The 25,435-nt window shown below is 24.3% G+C and overlaps 1 protein-coding gene and 1 non-coding gene across 2 annotated transcripts in view; both read left to right on the top strand.

Annotated features, from left to right (window-relative positions):
* The window catches only part of LOC113859348, a 28,939-nt gene extending 3,813 nt beyond the window's left edge, over positions 1 to 25,126 (top strand). Inside the window, exons 2-3 of the mRNA XM_027492149.1 lie at positions 24,535 to 24,682; positions 24,818 to 25,126. Of these exons, the coding sequence (XP_027347950.1) occupies positions 24,535 to 24,682; positions 24,818 to 25,126 (457 nt within the window). The remainder of the gene's footprint in view (positions 1 to 24,534; positions 24,683 to 24,817) is intronic.
* Positions 22,242 to 22,313, top strand: TRNAE-UUC. The gene has a single exon. It is a non-coding gene; the product is annotated as a tRNA-Glu (tRNA).
* Positions 25,127 to 25,435: the final 309 nt, after the last annotated feature.

Below are 25,435 nucleotides of genomic sequence, written 5' to 3'. Positions count from 1 at the left end.
GATAAATTCATCCAAGGTTTAATCTTGGCAATCTTTGGCTGCATTATTTAGCAGGAAAAACTAAATATTTTTTGGTTTAATTTAAAAATATCCTCTTTCAAAGATAATCTTGTTCAAGTGAAAGTATGATCAATGTGAACCAAAAAATTAAATATAACTAAGAATGTAAAAACTATATGTGAGAATGTTTTGTTTTAGGAATATCATCTTAGCTTTTGGATTGTATATAATAATTATATAGCTAATTATCATGCTTAGATGCTATTAACACCAAAGATATATATGTGCATAGGCTATATTTGATTAACAAAATTTGTTGATAAACTATGTCAAAAATTAATTTGAAGTTAAAAGCATTTAAAATCATTTTAAGATATTAAAGATTTTAAAAACCATAAAATTGTTCAATGATGAGAGATTTAAGAAAATAATTAACTATAATAATTACTTAAACTGTTAAATACCTTTATCTGAACGGATATAAACAAAAAAAAAACCTTTAAAAAATCTATATAAAAAGAAAATTATAAAAAATATTAATAAACAACTGAAAGCTCCTTAACTAATATTTTTCCTCATTTTTATAAATTTTGAAAGTGAAGATGGCCTTACTTCAAAATTGAAATATATTACAATTAAAATAAGTGAAAATTCAAAGTAAATTTTTCAATAAACCATTAGTAAAAGATCTTTTTATTGTAACTATTAATACAATTTACAATCATATTTATATTTTTATAAATTTTTTATCAATAAATTATTAGTAAAAAAAATTTATTATAGTTTATTGATAAAATTAATATAACATTTATATTTTTATATATTATTTTAGTATATCATATTTCTTTTATTTATTTATTTTTCTACTTCTTACACCCAAAAATTAGATGTACACCAACCATTTCTTTAACAGGTAAATGTCAATCAAGGCTTCAGAACACCACTTAAGAATTTTTTTAACTAAAATTATTTCAATATGATATAACATAATTTATAATTAAAATTATTTTAAATTTCTGAACCTAAAAATCTGTTTTAATAAAAAAAAAAGTGATTACAAGAAATGAGTTGAAAACCTTTTGTTGATGGGGGATGATGATGACGACATTCTGGCAAACATTTTTGTACCCACAATTATTGTCGTGTTGGGGGTTCACTAAGCTGTATTTACGGTTTAGCAGAAAATGAAAGGGAGAAGTGAAGACAAGAAAACAAAGCCACTCGTGCGGGTGGACACCACAACGACTTATGATGGGTGTGACTGTGTGAGAATGCACGCACGTGTGGGTGATAAGACGTGTGTGAAATACTCAACAATTAATAATGCACTTTTTCAATCTTCTTCATTTAAATTAGTGCCTCCTGCAGTGCAGTGTAGGCCTTGTACCTTGTGCAGCATCTTTAATTCCACTTCGGATTTTGCTCCAAAGCCAAAGGCTGGACGTTCCCATTCCATTAATTCCACCGTTGCTCCTTCTGGTTCTTTCTATAAAGTTTTTATTTTTTTAACTTTTATTAATTATTATGTTTTTTAAGGACATTTTAATCCCTAAAAATGATAAATATTTTAATTCTTAACAGTTATAAAATAAAATATTTATATCTCTTGAATTTAATAATGAAAGGATTAAATATCTTACATTTATAATTTTGAAGAATTATTTGTTGACTTTACCTTTTTTTTAGAATTAAATTGAGTCAAATAAATATTATAAAGACTAAATTGGATATTTATTGTATAAATTTTTAAGAATGTTTATTAATTTTTATATATTTACTTTGATATTTAAACTTTTTAATTTTAATAATTAATATAATAATAAAATTTAAATTCAATTAAGGGTAAATTTATAATATTATGATTTTAAAAAAATTAACACATTAATTAATTTTAACAAAAAAAATTAATCTATATGATTTAAATAATTTTTTTTATAAAAGAGTCAGAAAATATATCGTTAAAATAGAGGTTCTCGTTCAGCCAAAAAATAGAGGTTCTCGATTCCATTTACATCAGTTTCAAAGTAAAATATTATTTGATTTAATCATAAAAAAAATTATAATTTATTTTCTGTTATAAATTTTTTTGGTTCTTAATATAAATTTAGAGGGTATTTTATCTTTTTTATTTTACATATTTATCTTTTGTTATTAAATTTTTTAACAATAAATATTACCTCCAATATTTCTCTGGTCTTTTTTATATCCAATAAATAAACAATTATTAATACCAATTAAAACTAATTATGTATTATAAATTTCTATTATATATCAAAAACTTATAATGAATATATCTATTATGAGAAGGGTAAAGTTATTTATCTATATTTAACATAAATATATTTATTAAGACCTAAATTTATCACTATAAATTAAGGTACAACAATCTCATGTCAGTACACATTTGATGGAATGATAATATAAGTGCAGTTAAAAATTTTCATTTTTAAAATTCTAAATTAAAAGATCAGATAACTTTTTAAAACTATTATTCCATAAAAAAATATTTATTTTTATAATTTTTATTATTTATTAAATAAAGATATTTTATTTACACTTTATATTTATTGTAATTTTACATTATATTTAAAAAAAATTAATTAATACTTTAATAATTGTACCATAAAAGAGTGTGAATTGTAGTTTAATTAATTAAATTACAAATAATTTAGATAAATATGAGCTTCTAAATTCCAATGGATATAAAGAATCTTATATGAAAAAATTTGTGTACTAAGTAGATATTATTAAACTAACAAATTTAAAATATATTAACGATAATTTTGAAGTTAATAAATTTTATAAATTTAAAAATAAGTACATGATTTTATAACAATAATAAAAAATTTATTATATTATATATAAAAATATATTTTATTATATTAAATGTAAGAATAAATTAAAAAATTACTTTAAAAATAGATTATCGAGTACGTATGTAACCAAATGTGTTGTTATCTACATTGTTTTTCCCCTCAAGAAATCCTACATAGTTTTCGTACTTGCAGAAGAATTTTATGTTAAAGGATGTTAAAATTAAAAAAATAAAATATGTAAAAAATGGTATGGTTTAAATTATCATATTTCAACTTAAAAAGGAATTTAAGATATCAAAGAAAAAAAATTAAAAAAATACTTTAAGATTGAATATAATTCTATTTATTCGTTTTAAAGACAAATTCATTTTAAAAGAAATAAACTCAAATCTACAAAACATTACGAGCTACGAAGCAAATATTTAAATAGTTTAAAATTCAAATGTAATGTCTTAGGTGTTCATGTATTATTATTTTAACTAAATTCAAGTTTTACTTAGATTATTAGTATAATAAAAGTTAACTTTAAAATTTAATATTCATTTATTAGATGAATTTTTATTTTAATTAAAAAAAACAAAAATCCTTAAAAAATTTATTTAAATTTTATTCTTTTTAATATTTTGGAGTTTGTAATTTTTTATAACAATCGTATAATCCTTTTCTTTGAGCTTATGAACTTTTTATTAGTTTTATTACAATTAAATATAAGTCCAACTTCTTATATAAATGTTGCTATTGGCATGTATTTTTTTTTTTTTTCACTTTTCTCTATCTTCAGATGTCATTTCCATTTTTTACTTTATCATCCGATTAAAAGTCTGATTCACGTTTATATATAAAAAATGAAATTATAGAAATTCGTTTATAGAGTCTCGAAACATATTACAAAGTTAATTAAAATTTTCAAAATCACAAAAAAAAAGTGTTTACAAGATTTTTTTTAAAATTACGAATTAAAAAAAAAGTTTCATACTTTATTTTGTATAGGAAATGTCAATGCGATTTCAGAACTCTATTTATTTAAAATGCATGCTAAAAAGTGTCCTAAGAAAGGAATTTATTGAAGACCACAAAAAAAGGCAACTTCTTAAAGAAATTAAAAAAGAAATGTACTTACTTTTTAAAGTATTACACAATTTTTTTTAATTTTCATTTTAAATGAAAATTTTTATCCTTACTTTTTTTGTCAGATTTAAAAATTCAGAATAATATTAATAATTATTTTTTAAAATACCAAATCGTCAGCTTTTTCTTAGTTATTTTGCGCAATCATAACAAAATGAGTTAGTAACTAATACTCATAATCTTCATCTTATATTATATTATATTATATTATATGTTTCTTTGATTATTTCAATTAATTTTAAATAAGTATTACTTTGTAAAATAAAAAAGACTTATTGTCTTTTAATAATACTGACATTTATTAGTATCTCCCCTAACTACTCAAATAAATATACAACACACTTTATCTCTTATAATTAGAATAATTTATTTAAATAAAATAATTCTATCACAAAAATTTATGAAATTATACGTTATTTTAAAATATAAACATCAAAAGAGAATATAATGTTTAGAAAAAGGATAACATGGAGTAACTGAAAACACATATTATATATATATATCACATGAATTTTCTACTACTTTTATTGTTGATGTTATTTTTCAATAAGAGTTGGAAATTTAACTCATATAATATTATCAACCTTTAATATTAATGTGTTGATGCATAATGTAGATTTTTATCATCTATATTATTAAAGTAAAATTCTAACTTTAATTGGAAAACAATACCAATAATATTTATAATGTTGTACTTAAATTTTGTATTAAAAAAAATCTCATTTTACCATCTTATTAACATTAATATTGTTTTATTTTAATTATATTAAATGAATTTTTAAATTTCAGTTTTTTTAACATTATGTTCAAGGATACATGATAAAAAAAATAAAAATAGTACATTTTTTTTATATTTTTATTGTTTGTCATTGGACATACATTTAAAAAATTGTTATAATTTTAACTTGAACTTTATTAACCTCAGATTTTAAGAATTATTTTAAACACCAAAAAATATAATATTTTATCAAAAGATAAATTTATAAAAGTATAATAAATATTTTTAATAATTTTTTTTACTTCTATATATTTAAACTTAACCCTAAAAAAATATATTTTTCTTTTAATATAACAATTTTTTTAATAAAAATATTTTACATCCATATCCTTAATACTTTCTTTTAAGACTAGTGATAAGAAAATCACTACGACTTTTTCTATTTTATAAAGAGGCATTAAATATATCTTCTTTAATTTTTAAAAAAAATAAATATCAATTAATATTTTTATTCATAATATAGTAAATAAAAATATTGAAAAATATTATTGAAATACTAACTAAAATTTTAAAATGTTTTTTATAAAAAATATTATCAATGTACCTTTAATATAATTGCTAATCCAATAATTTTACTATAATTTTTATGTGGGATGTCTATACTGATATTAAAAGAGATCTAAAAATAATAAAACGTAAAAATTTGTTAAAGTATCTATACGCTGAAGTTATAAGAAGTTGGTTGAATTTTAATTTATAAATATAAACATAACAACCGTAAGAATATTTGTTCAAATATTTGTTCAGGAGAAAGTCATACTGAGAAGAGCAGAACGAGTAAAGGGGGAAAGCACGTGTGGGTGACATTCATATGCACTTCACATAAATTGTTGTCCGTGACATTTATATTCCATTTGCACGGAAAGGACAAACGTGCATGCCATGACGAACACTGTGTATATAAGATTTTGTTAAGCATGCTCTAGTTCACCAGTAACTAGCACAAAAACCTCCCTTGTCCCAGAGAGAAAAAGGAAAATGTTATAAATTTGCATCATGCTTAATTGTTCCAAACTAATCGAATAACAAATAATGTTATTAATTTGAACTTTATATACTCTCTTTATTGTTCAATAAACTTTACATGCAAATATTGTTGGAAATTAAACTCATCCAATTATCTACTTATCAAATTGTAATTATTAATATTAGTAAAACATTTTTTGACGAATACTTACACACTTGAGGACTATAATAATTTAAAAAAAAGCATAATAAGTAATACTGTAATGTTTTTAATATTTATCTTTAAGTAAAATGTCAGTGAGACATAAAATTATTGACTCTTTTGTTTTGTGTTGTTGGCTCATTATTTGAGGCATAAAATATCGAACTCTAATAATCTTTAAGACTGGAGAGTCCTAATGAATACCCTAACCAAAACAAGACAGATAGATTGACAGGGATGGAAGAAGAGAGTTTAGGGTGGGACGACAGTGCAGAAGGCTACAGTAATTGCTGTTTGACTTGAATATTTGACTTGAATATTGCGTCCCTAGTTATGGATCCAGATTCTCTGTGCTTTTATTTAAACCGCAGGGGATTATAGGAGATGAGATCCAGTGTAGGAAACGTTTCTCACTCAAAACGCAAAAGGGGTTTGAAGTCCAATAATGTTATGGTCCAGTCTCCCAACAAGTACACTTGCAAGTCCCAACCAACTACTAGCTGTCTTTTATGTCTTTGACACACACGAGGTGTTAGCACTGACACATGAAGGAAGGGATTGAGTTATGGAATTGAATTGAAAGAAGAAAACAAAAGCAAACAAATTAAGCTTCAAAGTTGAAGGTTGAAAGAGCAGGGAGTGTTAAGGATTTCATGTACATGTGTGTTGAAGCATTGAATTGAAGGGAGAAAGGGTCCTACATGGTCCATTATGTTTTGAGTTGAGCAAACCAAAAGGGGGACCTCAATCATTGCTCACGCGCAGGCTCAAGACGTGGCCTCCATATAGTCTCAGGCTTATTGTCAGCTACAATAATCATATAGCTTTCCAGGGGCACTGCTTTCTAAGTCACAATCTTTGACCGCTTCCACTCTTTGCATGCAACCATCGGACAAGCCAATTTATTTTCCTCATATTCCAAATTTCTGTTTTTGTTAATCATGTCTTTTATAAATTAAATTATATTATTTTTTAATCTGCACAATTTTCCATAATGTGTAGTATAAATATATTTATTTGTATTGAATTTTTTAATTTTATTAATAAATTATTCAGGTTAAAAAATTTAAATTATATTGTTTAAAATATATAATTAAAATTTGACTAGTTAATTTTACATATCTTTATTATTTTAATTCAACAAATTATTATTATTATTATTATTATTATTATATATATATATATATATATATATATATATATATCTAATCTTGCGTAAATTTTGAAGAATTCGATCATTGAATTGCGAGTTTGTAAAATAATATTTTTTATTTTTATTATGTTAACTTTATTTTTTATTAAAAAGTTTATTATTTTGAGAATATAAAATATAATAGATATTATATTTTTAATAAAAAATTATATATAAATATTTAAACTCGGCTCTTAAGATTAATAAAACAGTTTAATTTTTTTTAGTTATTTTGAAAACTAGTTGTACTAATTAATTATTTTACTATGTTTGAAGTTTTATTTAAATTTCTTTAAATATTTTGTTTGGTATATTTTATAATTAAAATGTAAAATAATATTTATTTCCAACTTTAAGTGCAATTAGCACGTTTAAGTATCTGAATTAGGAGATAAAAATTAAAATTATTATCTATGTGAATACTAACATTCGCACACATATGTACCTGTACACTTTTTAAAAACGTATATATAAAGAAATGAAATTTAGTATCCTACCAAAATGTGAGCAAATACCATTCTGATTATTGAAAAGACTGAAGAAATTTTATTTCGTCACTAGCCTATCTTTTATATATTTAATTTTAATTTATTTCCTTAAAATAAGCAAATTTTTAACATATATTATTTTAAATTATTAATCAGTTAAAAATATCAGTATCTTAATACGTTTATTATACTATTTTTTAAAAAGACAATATTAACTTCAATCCTACATTAAAATAAAAAAAACTACTTAAAATAGTAAAATTTTATTAAAAATAAATATTTATTATATTTTTATAATTTTAATATAATAAGTTTTTTATATTTAAATGTTTAAATTTAACTTTAAAAGTTAAAATTAACAAAATTAATTTTTTAATTTGTATTCTATCTTTAAGCATACCATTATCTTACTTAATTTATATCCATATATGTTTATTATTTTAATTCTACAAATTATGATATATATCTAATCTAATCTTTTGAATTTCGAGTTTGTAAAGTAATCATTTTTTTTATTACATTAAATTTAAATTTTTTATTAAAAATATTTATTATTTTGAGAATATAAAATATAATAGATATTATATTTTTTTACTAAAAATTATTATTTATAAGTATTTAAACTCAACTCTTAAAATTAATAAATAAAGTTTAAATTATTTTAGTTATTTCAAAAATTTATTGTACTATTTAGTGATTTTATTATGACTGAAGTTTCATTTAAATTTATTTAAATATTTTGTTTGGTATATTTTATAATTAAAATATAAAATAATATTTGTTTTTAACTTTAAGCGCAAGTTGTGAGTTTGGATACAAGTATTTAAGTATCTAAAGAATAAAAAGATAAAAATTGAAAATTATTATTTATGTGAATATATATCTACACATGTACATTTTTTTTAGAAATTTATAAAATAATATTAAACATAGTATCCTACCTAAAAGTGTGCAAATACTAATTGAATAGAATGAATACTTTTATTTTTTCACTAACTTATATTTTATGGTGGATTCTTTTGTTCTTCTATTCACTTTTATAAATAAAATTTTTAATAAAGTAATATTTTTTAATAAATAAATATAGTTAATGAATAGTTAAGATTTAACGATTCTTAAATAAATATTGAGTACTAATAAGTTAATGAGGGACAAATCGATAAATTATCATTTTATTCTCTTCATCTTTTTCTTCCTAACCTCTCCGTAGTTCTTCTTTCTTCTCTCTCCTCTTTTTTCAACCTCTATTTCTAATTAATTTGTTGTCAAAACAAATAAAATCAAATAATTATTGTTTGCATATCTGTAATTTGACTCACTCTAATCCTAAAAAATTATTTGTTATTATCTTAGTTGAAATTCAATTTAGGTTGGGTAAAACTTAGATTTATTAATGTTATCGAGCGTGAGTTGGAGTTTTGTAGTGAGAGAGTTAACTCAGACTGAATCATGGGTGAGTTGGGCATGACAAGAAACTGGTGTAGAAAGTAAAGTTTTTTACATCAATTCTCTAAGTAGAAAGAATCGATATAAAAATAGTGAAAATTTCTAAAATTTGTAATTTAACTCCTAAACTTTGAAATGTCATAATTTTTAGAATAGAACTTCAATTTATGCAAATCATATGTTTATTTTATATCTTTTTGAGATCTATTCAAATTGAAAGGGGATTTGGACAAACTTTTTTTTTTCCCAAAATTCTAACATTTTCTAATTTTTTTATATTTTTGTGGAAAGAGTTCTGCTATTGCAAATCCTTTATGTTGTGAATCATAATTTATAATCACAAAGCAAAATGGAAAGTGATGGTGCTCAGTTGTGTAGTCACCAATGAAAAATGAAAGAGAAAGAGGGAGTATAACATAAGGATATATATCAAATTACCAATATATTCTTTGATAAATTTAATTTATATCACTAGTTTTTTTTTTATCCATTTGATTTTAATCAACGATCTATCTACTTGTAAGTTTTTTTAAGAGATATTTTTATCTTACTTCTCTAAATATATGGGAGGATGTAAGAATTCACCATCTTTTATATATTAAATCTGAGTTTATTTCTTTAAAAATAAGAAATTTTTTAATGTATATTATTTTAAATTATTAATTAGTTAAAAATATCAATATCTTAATATATTTATTTACACTATTTTTAAAAAAAATATTAATTTTTAGTTCTACATTAGAATTAAAAATGAACAACTTATAATAGTAAATTTTTATTAAAAAAACAAATATTTATTATAGGTTTTTCATATATGTTCATAAATATTTAAGTTCAACCTTAAAAATTAAAATTAACAAAAATTTAATATTTTAATTTGTATTCTATCTTTCAAGTGTATCATTGTCTTAGTTTTTGTAAAATAAAGACAATTATTAAGTCTACCTCCTTCACATGTAACAACATTAATGCTGGAAAATATAGTAAAATTAAAATTATACAAATACAATTTTTTTTTACAAAAATATCTATAATTTTGATAACATAATTGCATTAATAACAACTTTTAATAGCATATATAAGTTTATAACATATAGACAATGTATTTAATGACTACATTAAAAAATTAAATTTTAAAAAAATTCTTATTAAAATTAATCAATGTAATACCCTTATATTTTAATTCTAGTATACATCATATTTTAAATTGAACTGATATCATGAAATAATATTTTCTTTTATTTCCTGCACGTGCAAAATATATATATATATATATATATATATATATATATATATATTTATATTTATGGGATATAGATATGAGAGAAAATTTAAAAACTTTTTTAATTAACATCTCTACTCAAAAATTAATTGAGGCAATAGAAATTTAAGTCATACTAAATATTTGCATTAAATTAAAAAGTTTTAAAAATGTATATATACCATTGTCATATACATACCAACAACATAATAACTTACAAATATTTGATTAAAAAGCTATAAGACTAGAATAAGTTTTACGAGCAGTTGTAAATCATATTCAAAAATTAAGGACCTAAAACTAGTCATTCCTCTATCTTTGCTAGATCCTCAAAATCTAGATTCTCGTCTTATTCAAGGTAAAGATCGCCAGAATTAGTCACAACCTTAACACGTGATTTGTTAAACGGTCAATCGGGTCGACCTTCCAAGAATATCATAATCAAGATAGGAGCACGTATAGCTCACAACAGCTGGATTTCTAACTATTCCTCTATAAATATAAATGCACAGTGTATGGTAAATTCTATTGTTCACAAGAAAATTTAAGGGAATACTATAATCCAAGTTCATTTCTAAAGTATACTTATGACTAGGTACATCATCATAAACTACAGCAAACCTGAAATAACAAAATCTCTTATATTCATTAAATACATAATTTATCATACAATTTACATAACTATCTATTAGTCTAATATGCCTTCGAGGTGTCGTTATCCTTATTTTAGTAAGGATGAACGTCTACATTATCATTAAACATAACTTAATATCAAAAATTAACATCATAACACAATTATAATTATAGAATAAAAGAAAACTTAATAATTTTAATCACAAAATATCATAACAACAATTCTAATATAGTCACATATACATAAATTCATCATAAATCATTATATTTCTTTTTTGCAAATATGTACTCTTAATGCTCTGTGATTATAGATATACAATGACTCTTGTACTTCTTGAAGTCTTATACAACTAGGTAAATAATCACTGGTTAGCTCAAACACACAAATATAACGTATACAATAACAAGTCACTTAGCAAAGGTATAGTCAGGAGTCTAATAAAAAAATAAGTGTAAGGCCATGTGACAAATTCACTCTCATAAAGAGTGTGTACACATATGCGAATGTCACTTACTATCTTATGTTTCTCCTAGATTTCCCATCGTCTCTAGACTTTATACCTCCAGTGTATCTCTGTAACTATTCAAATTAAATCCATTCAGCACTTTATATATAACACCTTAAATTTCGTCTTTCAAAATAAATAAATTTATAATGAATAAAAAAATAGATAAAAATAAAATAAAAAAAATGCTTGTTCTTATTCATGGATTTGAGAATTTCATAAAAATAAGACTTACACTCTTTTCTCATAAAACTTTCATAAAATTCTAAAACGTTTAGGATTTTCCAAGGGAATGATCTGAAACTTTAAAGGTAAATAAATAAAATTTAAGTTTACATTCAGTAACTTATTTGGTTTATATTGAATATATACAAAATTAGAATTTTCACTAAGAACATTTTTAAAATATCGACTACAATAAAATTAGCCAAAGTATCATAAATTTTAAAATCTGACACTTAAAATCATTGCCAAATTTACTCATCACGAAATACAGTTAAGATAAAATAATACAATTTTTCAAATGTTCCTAGTCCCTTCAGAGTAATTTTCCTTCCAATACCCTTGGATTATAATCCTAGAACGGACCCAACACCTTTATCTTTTCACTTTCATCACATAAAAATATTAGTAAGTGTGAGTATATTCCGGCCCACTAAATCTCTTGTTGACATAAGCAAGATAATTACATGTTTATATGTACAATGTTAGAAGTATTATTTAACATGAATTTGTATTAGCAATAACACTCATATCATCCAAATTGTCATCACAAGAAGCACATAGGACAAATAATCAATCATGTTCACCACTTCAAATCATGTATCTTTTTACTAATATGCACGTATTAATATATGTATTATACCACATCAATTAATATGTCACAACACATGTGTCGTAATCGCACCCGTCGATGTATTACAACAAATATATCATAACAACATCAACCAAAATTTTACAATGCATATATTATGACTATACAATTTCTATATCACTTTACACACATCACATTTTCACATTTATTTCAATTTCATATTTAATGCCCCTGTGATCCCTTGAAGACTTCACAATTTAGATAGCCGCTGATTAGCCACAGCAACATGGATACATGTACCAACCCAGCCTCTTCTAGCAAAGGTATAGTCAGGAATCTCGTCTAGAAATGAGTGTGTAGCCTGTGAATGCTTTCATTTTCAGCAAATTATTGTGCACTTATTCACACTTAGCATTCGCCACCTTCATTTCTCCAAGATTTTCCAAATCTTCTCCGAACTTTATACCCCTAGTTGTATCTTTGTAACTATCTAAACTCACCATCAACATTTCTCAATCCTTTTCACACCCTTTTATAGGGCAACGTATCATAATATATGAGTCTTGATCAAATAACTTGGTGTATTACAATACATATGTTATAAGCACACCCTCGGGGTCGTACCACAATACATGTATTGCAATCACATCTATTCATCTATTCTGACTTCCGTATTATAATCACTTTTTCTAGCATTTCATTTAATTCATTCACACATGCGCTCACTACACTTAGCTACACTCACTGTGGCATCGTGATTACATCACACAAAAAACCCTTTTCTTTATTTAAAAATAGTCAAACACTTATATTAATAACATGGTTTCACTTATTTGGCATACCCAATTATCAAACAACATAAATATTTTATGCTTCACAAATTATCATCAATTAGTCTCAACATGCCTCAAACATCACAACATTTAGCAATTTACGAAACCACCAACCAACTCATTCATTTATAATACTCTAACACTTTTCATTACACCCTAGTTCAACCAATATCTACATACCACAATCATTAACAACCACTCGACATAGAAATCCTCAATAGTTCATACATCACACAGATTAATATAATGTGCCGGAAGTCAAACACCTCCGGACTCTGCCCAATCATACGATTCCACATACACATCTTCTCAATAATAATAATAAAGTCGTCTATCCTAAGGTCTAGCATAATCCATTATTCAAAAAGTATCAAATAACATATTCCAACCACTTCTAACAATTTCTACTTAGTAAAATCCTAATGTTCCTTAAAGACCGTTTTATTTAGATAGTTATTAAGTAGTTAAGGATTCCCCATTTTGAACTACCAAAGAAAGGTTACAGTTTGAGATTTACTCCCCTTTACCTTAGAATGAAGATCCACCATGAAATCAACAATAGAAATACTTCTCACACAGATTTTTGCCTTAAATACGTGAAATAATCCATGAGAAATCAAGAGGGATGAAGAAAGAGTAAAAACCAAAAATCCTAACTCTAAATATTCACCTCCAAACGTTCCAAACACGATTCCAATCTTCAATCTAGGGTACAAACGGCTTAAGGGGCGATTTGATCGATGAAAAAGTCTAAGGATTGAAAGAACCAATGAGAAAGAGAAGAGAGGAAAGTGGAAATACATTTTTCCTAACCTTAAACACCTTAAATACACAAGGTGTCGCAACATTTTCACTACAACAAGATATTCTTGCTACAGCGAGGTCAGAGGAAACTGCATTCTGGTTTCTGTAGAATTTTGCTACAGCGAGACTGCACCCAAAAATGCACCCTTCACTGTCATTTTCTCGCTATAGCGAGAAGGCGAAAGTCTCACACCTTCCTTCTAGGACCTTCTCGGTATAGCGAGAACACTCATGCACTACATACTTAGCCAATTCCCCAAATCAATCAAAACCAGCCACATAATTCAACACACATACATTCACATGAATAAAACTATATATATATATATATATATATATATATATATATATATATATTTATAAAATTTGGAGCGTTATATTATACTCATACCATATTTCTTTCCATGCCACTTCCCTTATTCAGCTAAAAGATCGTGCTTAATAAAGCACTTCCAGACTAAGTCCCAGTCACATATAGTTCAAAAGTATTAAACTAATATCCATATTCAGTCATCAAGTATTATTAACTTTTCATCACAATCAATAATCATCCAACTGAAATATCACACATTTCATGATATGTCCAAACTAAGTCCTCGTTACATATTTCACACAAATATAATACAATATTTCAATCAACTAGTATATCTCATACGAGCATAGTATAATCGCTCAAACTAACCAAAAACATACATCATTCGCTTTCTATTACAAAATAACTTTAATCAGACATACACTTCATACAGATAATACTATTATAAGCACAAAATATTCGCTATGTTCTAAGGATAAAATAAAGCTTTCCTTACCTTGAGATGAGTATTTGGAGAGAGGTTGATGAAGATTATTGCTTAACAACATACGTTTTCCTAAATTTCATGAGATACCCTTGAGAAACGGAAAACGAAGAGAAACAAACAGAGAATCTAAAATCAAACTCAGGGAAACTTACTTGGAGCTGCTTAGATTAGACATACAAGTTTGGATTCAAGCAACGATCGAAGTTTGAAGAGATTTTGTCTGAGGAAAGGAAGTAGGAGTTTAGAGAGAATGAAGAGAGAACGTAGAAATGAAATGTAATGAAATATCTATGCTAAAAATCTCTTAAATACCTCTCAAATTTTGGGCGCTCTCGCTTGAGCGAGCTGACTCCTGCTTAAGCGAGATACATCTCGTCTGGGTGAGAATACCAGACAGTGATCATTCTAGAATTTTTTTAGTATTTTTGCTTAAGCAAGGGTCATTCTCACCTGAGCGAGAAGATGTCCAGAGAGCTACTCATTTTTTCCTACGAGGCCGCTTGAGTGAGTCTCGTCTCTCTTGGGCGAACCTTCTTCTCGCTTGTGGTTCTGCGCGCTCAGTCTCGCTTAAGTGAGACCTCCTACACCAGAATTCTATTAAATACTCATCCATTCAATTCAAAACATATCCCAACATTACTCAATATTAGAACACTATCAAATAATAAAATAAATAAAAAGAGGATGTTATACAATATAACTTTGAAAATAAATCAAGAAAGTATGAAGCTAAAATAATTTTTTTTTATTTTTTATTTAATAACATGATTATGATTTTTACTTATAACACAAAAAATAATAAAATAAATAAATAATAAAAAATAAATTTAAAAATTTTGTCTTAAAAAAATAGTTAATAAATGGTATTATAAACAATTAAGAGAGAATAATACTAAGTAAATATTAGTGTAAATAACCTTATACTAAGGATGTAAATGAATTAATTTATTTGTAAATTATTTGAGTTCAATTCTTTTATTTTATTTTTAATTCTAAACTTATATATAATATTTTTATATATAAAATAATTTTTCTTAACTTTAACTTTTACAATAAGTTAATTAACTGGAATCTTTATTTGCTCGAAATGTTATTAAAAATAGAGTTTTATCTAATTTTGTTGTCACATGTAGTTATACAAATATATAGAAAAATATATTTTTTTTAATTGTGTAGCCAAGTACATATAATAGAATCTATATTTAGTATTTTTTTTTCATTAAAAGTAACTAAATATTACTAAATTTAGTGAACAGTATTAAATGTTATAATTTCAATACAAATTTACTATTTTTTTTAATTTTTTTATCATGTACTCTTCAACACACATTAAAAATCAATAAAACAAGGTTAAAGCATTTTAAAATTTGTTTGATAAAAATTAGATTAAAAATTGGAAAGTAAAATAAATTTAAAATTATGAAGTGACTATATATATATTAGATTGTCAATAGCTATACAATTCATCATTATTTATTATTTATTTTCTTAAAAAATAATTTCTATAAAATTTATCATCTATATATTCTCTACCTTTTCAAATATTTATATAAATTTATATTTGTAAACTTTTATTCTAATTATAAATATATATTCTCTAATTTTAACCTTTTCAAATATTTAACTTTTACTTATATTTATTTATTTACCCTTTTTAAAAATAATTAGATAATATAAGAGATACTTTTTACTATTAAATATTATAATTAGCCAATTGAGGGCCATAATTCTATTTCTTATATGTCTAGTGTAGATTAATTTCATCATAAAGAAAGGAATGATAAAGAATGCTTTACTTACTCAACAAATCTTATACTATATCTTTTAAATTCTAAATCCTAAACCCTAAAGTAAAATAAAAAAAAAAATTTACTCATCTTTTATTTGTAAACAATGTTTTCCATTTTTGTAAAGCTGAATACACAGATTCAAAATGTTATAACAATAAAGTGAGAATTTTGTGATACTCCTAACTTTAAGATCAACCTTAACAAATTTAAGACAATGTGTTTGAAAGAAGTCCCTCACCAAAAGTATTATACTCTTTTATAGTCTTACTTCCTACTTTTTTATAGTCTTACTTCCATTCATTTTATTTCAGATAGGAGAACCTACTTTGACTTTTCATAAACTAAAAATAGATTAAATAGAACAACTTTTACTCATTTATTCAAGAAAATTTACAACATAATGATAATTTGGAAGGAAAACTATTTAATATAATTGATAAATTTTACTTGACAAACTCTATCTTAACTTTTATTTTAATTTATCCCATACAAATTTAATAATTACTTCAATTTATTTATCATAATATTAATAAATTAACTATAAATTTTATTTGATCGTCTAATAATTTAAATTATGATACTTTTATATATGATTGGTTAAGATAAAATTACTTCTCTTATTTTGACTTGAGTATTCGTAATTAATACTTTTTTATATATAAATTGGTGTGAGATATTTTGTAGGATAAAATAAAATTATAAAAATTATGAATGCTAAATATGTGAACATAATTAAGTTTGTAATATTTAATTATTCAACAGTAAATTTGTCTTTTCTTTTTCGTTGAAGGCTGCGACTTGTTTTACCGCTGAGAACTATGTTGCAAATAAATTATCCGCACGCTAACTTAATATAACAAGTAATTATCATTTTACACTCAAATATATTAACTTTTTATTAACCTTATGTTAAATCTAATGGTGTTTAATTATGTCTACTAGTAGACTATGTAATTTTGTGATTCTTGTGAAGGCTAACTTTACTACGCGAAAAGTATAAAATTAATTTTTTTTTTATATATATTTGGAAGTTAGGCCTTCAAAGAAATATTTTTTTTTTACAAAATTAAAAAATTTATACAACATAAATAAAATAAATAAAAAATAATATATTAATATTAAATTATTTTATCATTTTTGTTTCTTTTGCTTATAACATACTACCAAATAAATTTTTTTGTTAAAAATAAAATAAATTATTCTGCACTCTCTTCCAAGATTAACTGTCAAAAGAGTTTGAAAATTAGGTAATGAGAGGTTACGTAGGGTTGATTGGCGAAAAGAGGGATCAACTCGTTTCGGAAGAGAAATAGGTGAAGTGCAGAACGAGCTGCTATTTTATTATTTTATAAAATAAATAAAAATAATACATTAATATTAGAATAGTGTATCATTTTATTTCTCTTACTTTAAAATATTATCTAATACAAAATATTGATTAAAAATAGAACAAATTATGTCCACTTTCTTCTAAAACTCAGTCTCCAAAGAGTTTGAAAATTGGATGATGAGAGGTTAGGGAAGTTGATTGACGAAAAAAGAAATCAATCCATTTTTGGCGAGAAATAGGTGAATGACACGACGAATTGATAAGAGGAGGAGAAGAAGATTAATAGTTACGTGGGCATATTGTTCTCTTATGAAATTGGTAAGCCCATAAGGATAAGGTTGCAACTAAAGTGGGATGAAAGGGTTTAAATTAGTTGTGGAATTTGAAGATCAATTTGAGCAAACAAAAACAAAAGATTGGATTACAAGTTTGACACGGAATATGATTTGGAGGATACTGGGAAAATTATTTCTACAAATTGGAAGTATGACAAACGCCATAAATTTTTATGCTCTAAAATTATAACAAATGTAATTACTTCAAGTCAAGCTATATCCCCAAAAAAAAGCCATATTTCTAAAAACAAGGTGTAATTTCATGGAATATGGGTGGTGTTATTAAATGAGAAATACAATTATATTAAAAAATAGTTTAATTTAATGAATTGTTCACTATTTTGAATCAAACGTTTTGCTTTTGGCGGTAAATTATTTTTTATTAAACTTTTTAATATGACAAAAACAATGGAGACATAAACAGAGCCAAACATACATACAAAATAATCAATGAAACTTATATGATAATAGAAACCATCAGTTGAAACTACCAAAACGCTGAAATAAACGTTTTTCACTAAGTATTAGCCAAACTAAATTTAGAAAATAACAGTTTATCACTTTTAGTTAAAAGACAACAGTGTGATTTATTAAGACAAAATATTAAAGGACCTGAGGTCATAATAAAAATTTTATGGGTATCAAACGATGAAGATGCCAATATTTGGTATGTTTAGAAGAGATGAATCTCATCTAGTATAGTAGTGGCTACATTATTTTGCTCAACAAGGACACTTAGCAATCTCCGTTACTTTGCCCACTATCATTACCTCAATCCTCAACTAGCTCCACCGTATGGCCCCATCAATATTACTTGAGCTTGCAACATTAATTGGCCCTATTCCACTGCTTGCAATGGCTCGATTATTTAGCTCAACAATATTAGCAATACTAAGCCCACTTCTATTTCTTGCTCTACCTTTTATTTTTTGAATATGGGACAACCATGCTTGTTATGGTTTGCAGCACTTCCTCATAGGTGGTGGAACGATGGAATTAGATCCGGGTATTCGTGAAACTCGCGCGCATGTAAATGCTATACGAAATATTCATTTGTAGCATCATAAGATGCCATAATCAATCATCAATACTAATGTCCTTCTGTTCTTGTAAGCTATTCTAGCAACAACAATATCTGAAAATTTAAGAGTTCACAAAATTAATAATTCCATCCTAAATTTTAAAATCACATCTACTGATTATACTTAATAACTCCTCTTACAGAAATAGAAAAGTGTACAATATAATATTATATATATGAAAGAGGATCTTTTCATACCAGTGTAAGTCTAAAAACTTACACTCGATTTGAGTTTTTCATTTAATTTACATATTTGACGCGTATTCAATTATATATCATTGGTCATGTGGTTCAGAAAGATAATCTCAAAGATATGAAAAAAAAATAGAAAGAAAAGCAAACATGTTAATTTGGTTCTAGAAAACTTGGAGTGAGTATTATTTTAATGGCTAAAATATTTGTTATTTATTTTCTCTCTTTCATTACTTTATACTAATTAAAAGTTATATTATATTGAATTTGTTTTATAGGAATCAAAGAATTGTTTGCATTTTATAGGAGGAGTTTGTTGATCATATGGTTAATTTTCTAAACAATGAAGATTCTAATGCTTTACCTATTGTGGTTATTTAATTATGTAAAATGAAAGCATTTGGTGATATGATTCTTTATTTATATTGAACTCCTTTTAATTGTGTGATAGTTATTATTATCACTCAACAAACTATATTTCATGGTTCTTTCAAGAACTTTAAGCATATCAAATGCTTATAATGGAACAAAGTTGTATATCAATTTTAACCTAAAAAAGACTATTAATTACAAGAATAAGTATATTTTTTAATTATTTTTTATTTATAGATGCATCATTATGTTATATACGATATTTTTTTATTTTTGTTAACTTATAAGCTATCTAATTTGTGGTATAGGATAAATGTGAATGATGCAAGTATAAGTCAAGTATTAAATCAGATGTCTTGGTACTCTTTTATTTCAATGGAAGATGAGTTGCTCCAAGCTCAAAGAATGAGCATACATGAAATAATTAAGACCAATTATGTATGTTTTGTATTAAAATAATGAAGTGAAATGCAGATAATTCTTTTTAAAATCTATAAAAATCATAATTTGAAGTTTCACTTTGAAAATGTTGGATTGTTGTTGTTCTTGCCCAAGTTATTGAAATTGAATATAAGAAGAGATGACAATATGACTCATGTAATAAGCGTTTCAAGAAGCTCAAAGAAAATCGACATAAGTTTTTTTGTGAAAATTGTTAGAGGTATATCATTCCTACTCCAAGGTATAAATATTACTACTAATAAACTATTCAATTTAAAACTAATTTAGTAAAATTTTTAGTGGATTTATCACCAATTTATTTTTCTAGATTTAAGCTGCACGTTAATGTTATGGATTTTACTAGATCTACTTCTTTTACAATATTTGAAAATATATTATGATAGTTCATCGAAAAGTTTGTAAAATAATTAAAAATAGAGATGAATGAGGTGGATTGTGTTGATATTGGCTTCATTTAATTTTTTTTTATATTTGTTTTAATCTATAATATTTTTAAAATAGTTTTCTGTTCTTATAGAAAAATGCGAGTAATATATTTTCTCTTGAGATTTATACAATGTTATTCAAGTTCTTTTTATTTAAAGTTGAAATTATTCAAGCAAATTTAGATGCCAATTGAGTTTCATACAATGTTAAAAGACTTGCTGATAGTGTTGATCTAATTGATTAGTTTAAGTCATTGCATGATATTAAAGTATATTTTTAAAATTATTAATGATTAAAATTAAGGTGTCAAATTTTGTTTTTAAAATAGAACAACTAAATCTTGCATATTAGTGAAATGATGATAACAGTAAGGTAGAAGGAGATTCGAAGGATACTTTATCAACTCAAATTGCTGACAATTTGAAGGTTATAATTTATTTTGAATAAATTTAATCATCTTCAACTTAAAATTCCATTTTAATTGATAAATTTACTTATTGTCAAATCTCTAAAAAAAAAAAATTTGTATTATGTTTGATGCATGAAGACTTTAAATGAAAGTGTTGGCTTAACCATGAACAATGTTGAAGATGAGCAAATAATTGATATTACAAAGTTAGTAAATAAATTAACTTCAAATGAGTAACAATATTTTAAAAAATATTGGTTTAAATGTTAATTATTATTTAAATTATGTTAGAATTCCCAAATTGTTTATGTTAAAGTAACTCCTGCTGCCAAGCAACGCTACAAGATAGTAATGAATAAGGATGAAATGAGACTATCAATTCTTAAGGAGTCACAAACACATTATTCTAATGGGTGTTCCTATTATGTTATTAAGAAATATAGATCAATCTTCTAGTATGTGTAATGAAACTCGATTAGTAATTACTTTGATAGGGAACTTATATCCTTGAAGTTAAGGTTATTTCTGAAAATAATTCTGGTTAAAAGGTATTTATACCAAGATTATCTTTGACTCCTCCAGATAGTAAGATACCTTTTAAGTTTCAAAGACGACAATTTTCAATTGCTCTTTCTTTTGCAATGACAATCAACAAAAATCAAGGTCAATCTCTTAAGCATGTTGAGATTTTCCTTTCAAAATCATTTTTTTCTCATAGTCAGTTATATATAACAATCTCTAGAGTAATCAATTAAAAGGGATTAAAGATCCTTATATAAGATTGTGATGAAAAAAGTACAAAAACTATTATAAATATGGTGTACAAGAAAATCTTTTAAAATTTAAATTAAGTTTATTATAAAAATATTTTTTTTTAATTAATGTTAATATAAAAAAAATAACTTTATAAAATTATATATTATATTTTTTCTTTCAAATAATTAATAATTTTACTAGTAATAATATTAATATATACTAATTAATTTTAAATTTTAAATAGTTTAAACATAATCATAAAAATTTTATAAAGTTATTTTTCTTTATTTTAAATTAATAATTATAATTATTTTAAAATTAAATATTATATATATATATATATATATTGATTAATTTGGATCTCTCTTAAATAACTTTTAGGTATCAATATATATACAAGAATAGATTTGTTTCACAGCAGTCCATTGTCGTCCAGCGGTTAGGATGTCTGGCTTTCACCCAGGAGACCCGGGTTCGATTCCCGGCAATGGAAAATTATTTTGTCTGTTTTATTGAAATTATTTTATTTTTTCAATTATAGGCTTTACTATTATCCCTATAAAACAGCCAATAGGCCCAATAATGAAAGATAGTGGTGCCCTTCAAACTAGCAAATTGATAGGAGCTCAATCAATGGCCCAATCATCCGTGGATATGTCTTATTTGCAGTTTATGAAATTATACAAAAAATAAAGGTATAAGGTTGAAAATTCAACCTATCAAATAAAAGGACTCTATTTTGTTGCACCCTCTTTTATATATTCACACTATTTTTTAATTGTAACTTTTGAAATTTAATTTCCAAAATAAATTGTTACATTCTAAAAGTTAAATTTTGGGAATGAATATATTTTGCTTTTTAAATATGAAATTACATATATGTAATATTGAGATTGTGGTGCAGATGAAATTGTGAGTGAGTACTTAGCTAGTAAGTGAGTGAAGCTCGTGAAGAAGAGGGTTCCTTCAAATCGATAGCACAAATTATTTTTAATTTTTTAATATTTTATAAATTAATTAATTTATTTTGTAACAAATAAAATTTTAAATAAATTGTATTAGAAATTATATAATATATATGTTATTATTTATAATTAGTTGTTAAAAAATATAATAAATAAAAATTATAGTAATCTATAATATGTATTAATTATTAAATAAATAAAAAAATTCTAATTTAATAACTTGATAAATTAAGAGAAAAGAATAATATATATAAATATATAGTTTAGAAAAAAAATAAAAAACATGATAATGAAAAAATATATATAGAATGTAGTAAAAATATTAAATAATTAATGTAAAAGAAATAACAATTTTCATATTTTGATAGTAGATTGATATATAAAAAAATCAGTGAAATAAACAAATATTAGATATAGTAAATACAATATTTTTATTAAAAGAACATATACAATTATATTATAGAATAGATAAAATATGGAAAGAAAATAATTATAAACATATTTAAAATATTATATTCATAAAAAAATTAACAATAAAATATAATAATTATGTCATCGAATTTATTTAAAACATTACATATTTAAAAAAAATTATGATTTAAGAAACAAAATTATTAGTGAATGATTATAATAAATTAAGAAAATAATGATTTTATGAAAATTAACATAACATTGAAGTAAGAATGTAGTAATTAATTTGCTAAAAAATAATATATTATTATCTTTTACAAATTTTATAATTTATCTGATTTAGTTGAAAGGATTTTATAAATAAGGTATATATTTGGTTTTAACATGCATTTTATTCCTAAACAAATTTGTTTAAGCTACGTCAACTTGTTTAAGAAAGATTAAATGCACTGGACCAAAAATACTTAAAAGTAAATTTAAGAGTTATTTTTATCGACAGTTAATTTGAGTTTAAAGTTTAAAACTTAAACACACGTTAATTTGTTGTTATTATTTGTAATCAATGTCATGCGAAAAGAAACTTGTGAGAACTATTGTCAGAACTAGTATTTCTTTCAATCCAAGAAATAAAATATTTTTGAATATTTTTTTTGCCAACCTTTAACTTAAGAACTTTTACAAACTTTTAAAAACTTTTTTTTACATATATATCCTTCGTAATTATTGAATCGTTTAAATTTGTCAATAATTAATATGATAATGAAATTAAACTTTAAATATGAGTAAACTTTAACTATTGTGAGGGAACACTTTAATGAAATTAAGAAAATAATGATTTTATGGTTTAATATGAAGAATTGCAGAAAAAAATTTAGGTGTGATAAAATTATGTATTTGTTTATTTTTTGTAATTGTAAAATTTGATATACAAATCAAAGTTAGTGCATGAAAGTATGATTTGTTTATAATTTAAAGTAAATAAAAAATTATATATAATATTTAATTGAGTGCATGTAATTATATTTATTGCTACATATTATAATTGTTAAATAATATTTAAAAGTTGTTAAATTGTTAATAAAAATAAACAATATAATAATTAAATGAAATAATTTTTTAGGTTAATTTTAAATTTTGAAATTTTTATAGTTAAATAATTGTAATAAAACCCATGTACTAATAATGAATAATAAAATGATTAACTTAATAGAATTTTTAATTTATTAATTTTAACGTACATAATTTAAGTTTAAGTTGACAAATTTAATTTTAGATGACATTCTCTTCATTGCGGAGTAAGGTTTTAAATCTTGACTCGGATGATGGTTCTTTATTCAGGTATCAGTCTGTTCACGTATTGGAGCATATTTGGGATGGACGTGACCACCCAATTCTGAAGGTGAGAAGGAGTCATTTCATACCGGCTGGCATGGAGGGGGTTCTAGTGGAGATACTTCCTCATCTTACTTTAGCTGGATTTGCTGGGGTAGCTTAGTTGGCATGCTTTCCTATTGACCGACATTTTATTACAGCCTTGGTAGAAAGATGGAGGACAGAGACTCATACCTTTCACATGCCTCCTGGAGAGTGTACTATAACTCTTTAGGACATTGCTATTTAGATAGGGCTTCGTATAGATGGAAAGATAGTCATTGCAGCTGTAAGAGGTAATAAGGCACAAATTGTGGAGGACTTGCTTGGTATTAGACCACCTACTGATGCATTTATGGGGAGCAGTTTGAAGTTGAGTTGGTTGAACCAACACTTTACACATGTTGCAATGCATAATCATAATGATGTACAACTTACTCGTTTTGCTAGAGCTTATATTCTGAGGTTAATAGGTGATTTCATGTTGACTGATCATTCCTCTAGTAGGGTCCCAGTTAGGTACCTTCCATTGCTTGAGGATTTTACTATCACAGGATAGTATAGTTGGGGAGCTGCAGCATTGGCATTTCTATATCGAGAGTTATGCATGTCGACCAATATTGAGCGTTTTGGTATTGGAGGATTAACCCTACTACTTATGATGTGGGCATGGGATAGGTTTCCATTTTTACAACCTAATAATCCTGTCTACACACGACTAGATCTTCTTTACGGTGCATGGTATGTCTTGAATGATTGTATTTGTAATTTAGGAATTACTTGTCAAACTTGTGTCACCATGATTTTAATTTATACGTGCGTGTTGCAGGTGGTTAGTGAGTCAGAGTTATAGTAGAGTAAAGAGAGA

This window comes from Abrus precatorius, unplaced genomic scaffold (genome assembly GCF_003935025.1).
Source record: "Abrus precatorius isolate BTA unplaced genomic scaffold, Abrus_2018 Scaffold2, whole genome shotgun sequence".
Classification (NCBI taxonomy): Eukaryota; Viridiplantae; Streptophyta; class Magnoliopsida; order Fabales; family Fabaceae; genus Abrus; species Abrus precatorius.
This window is presented reverse-complemented; position numbering and strand designations above follow the sequence as displayed.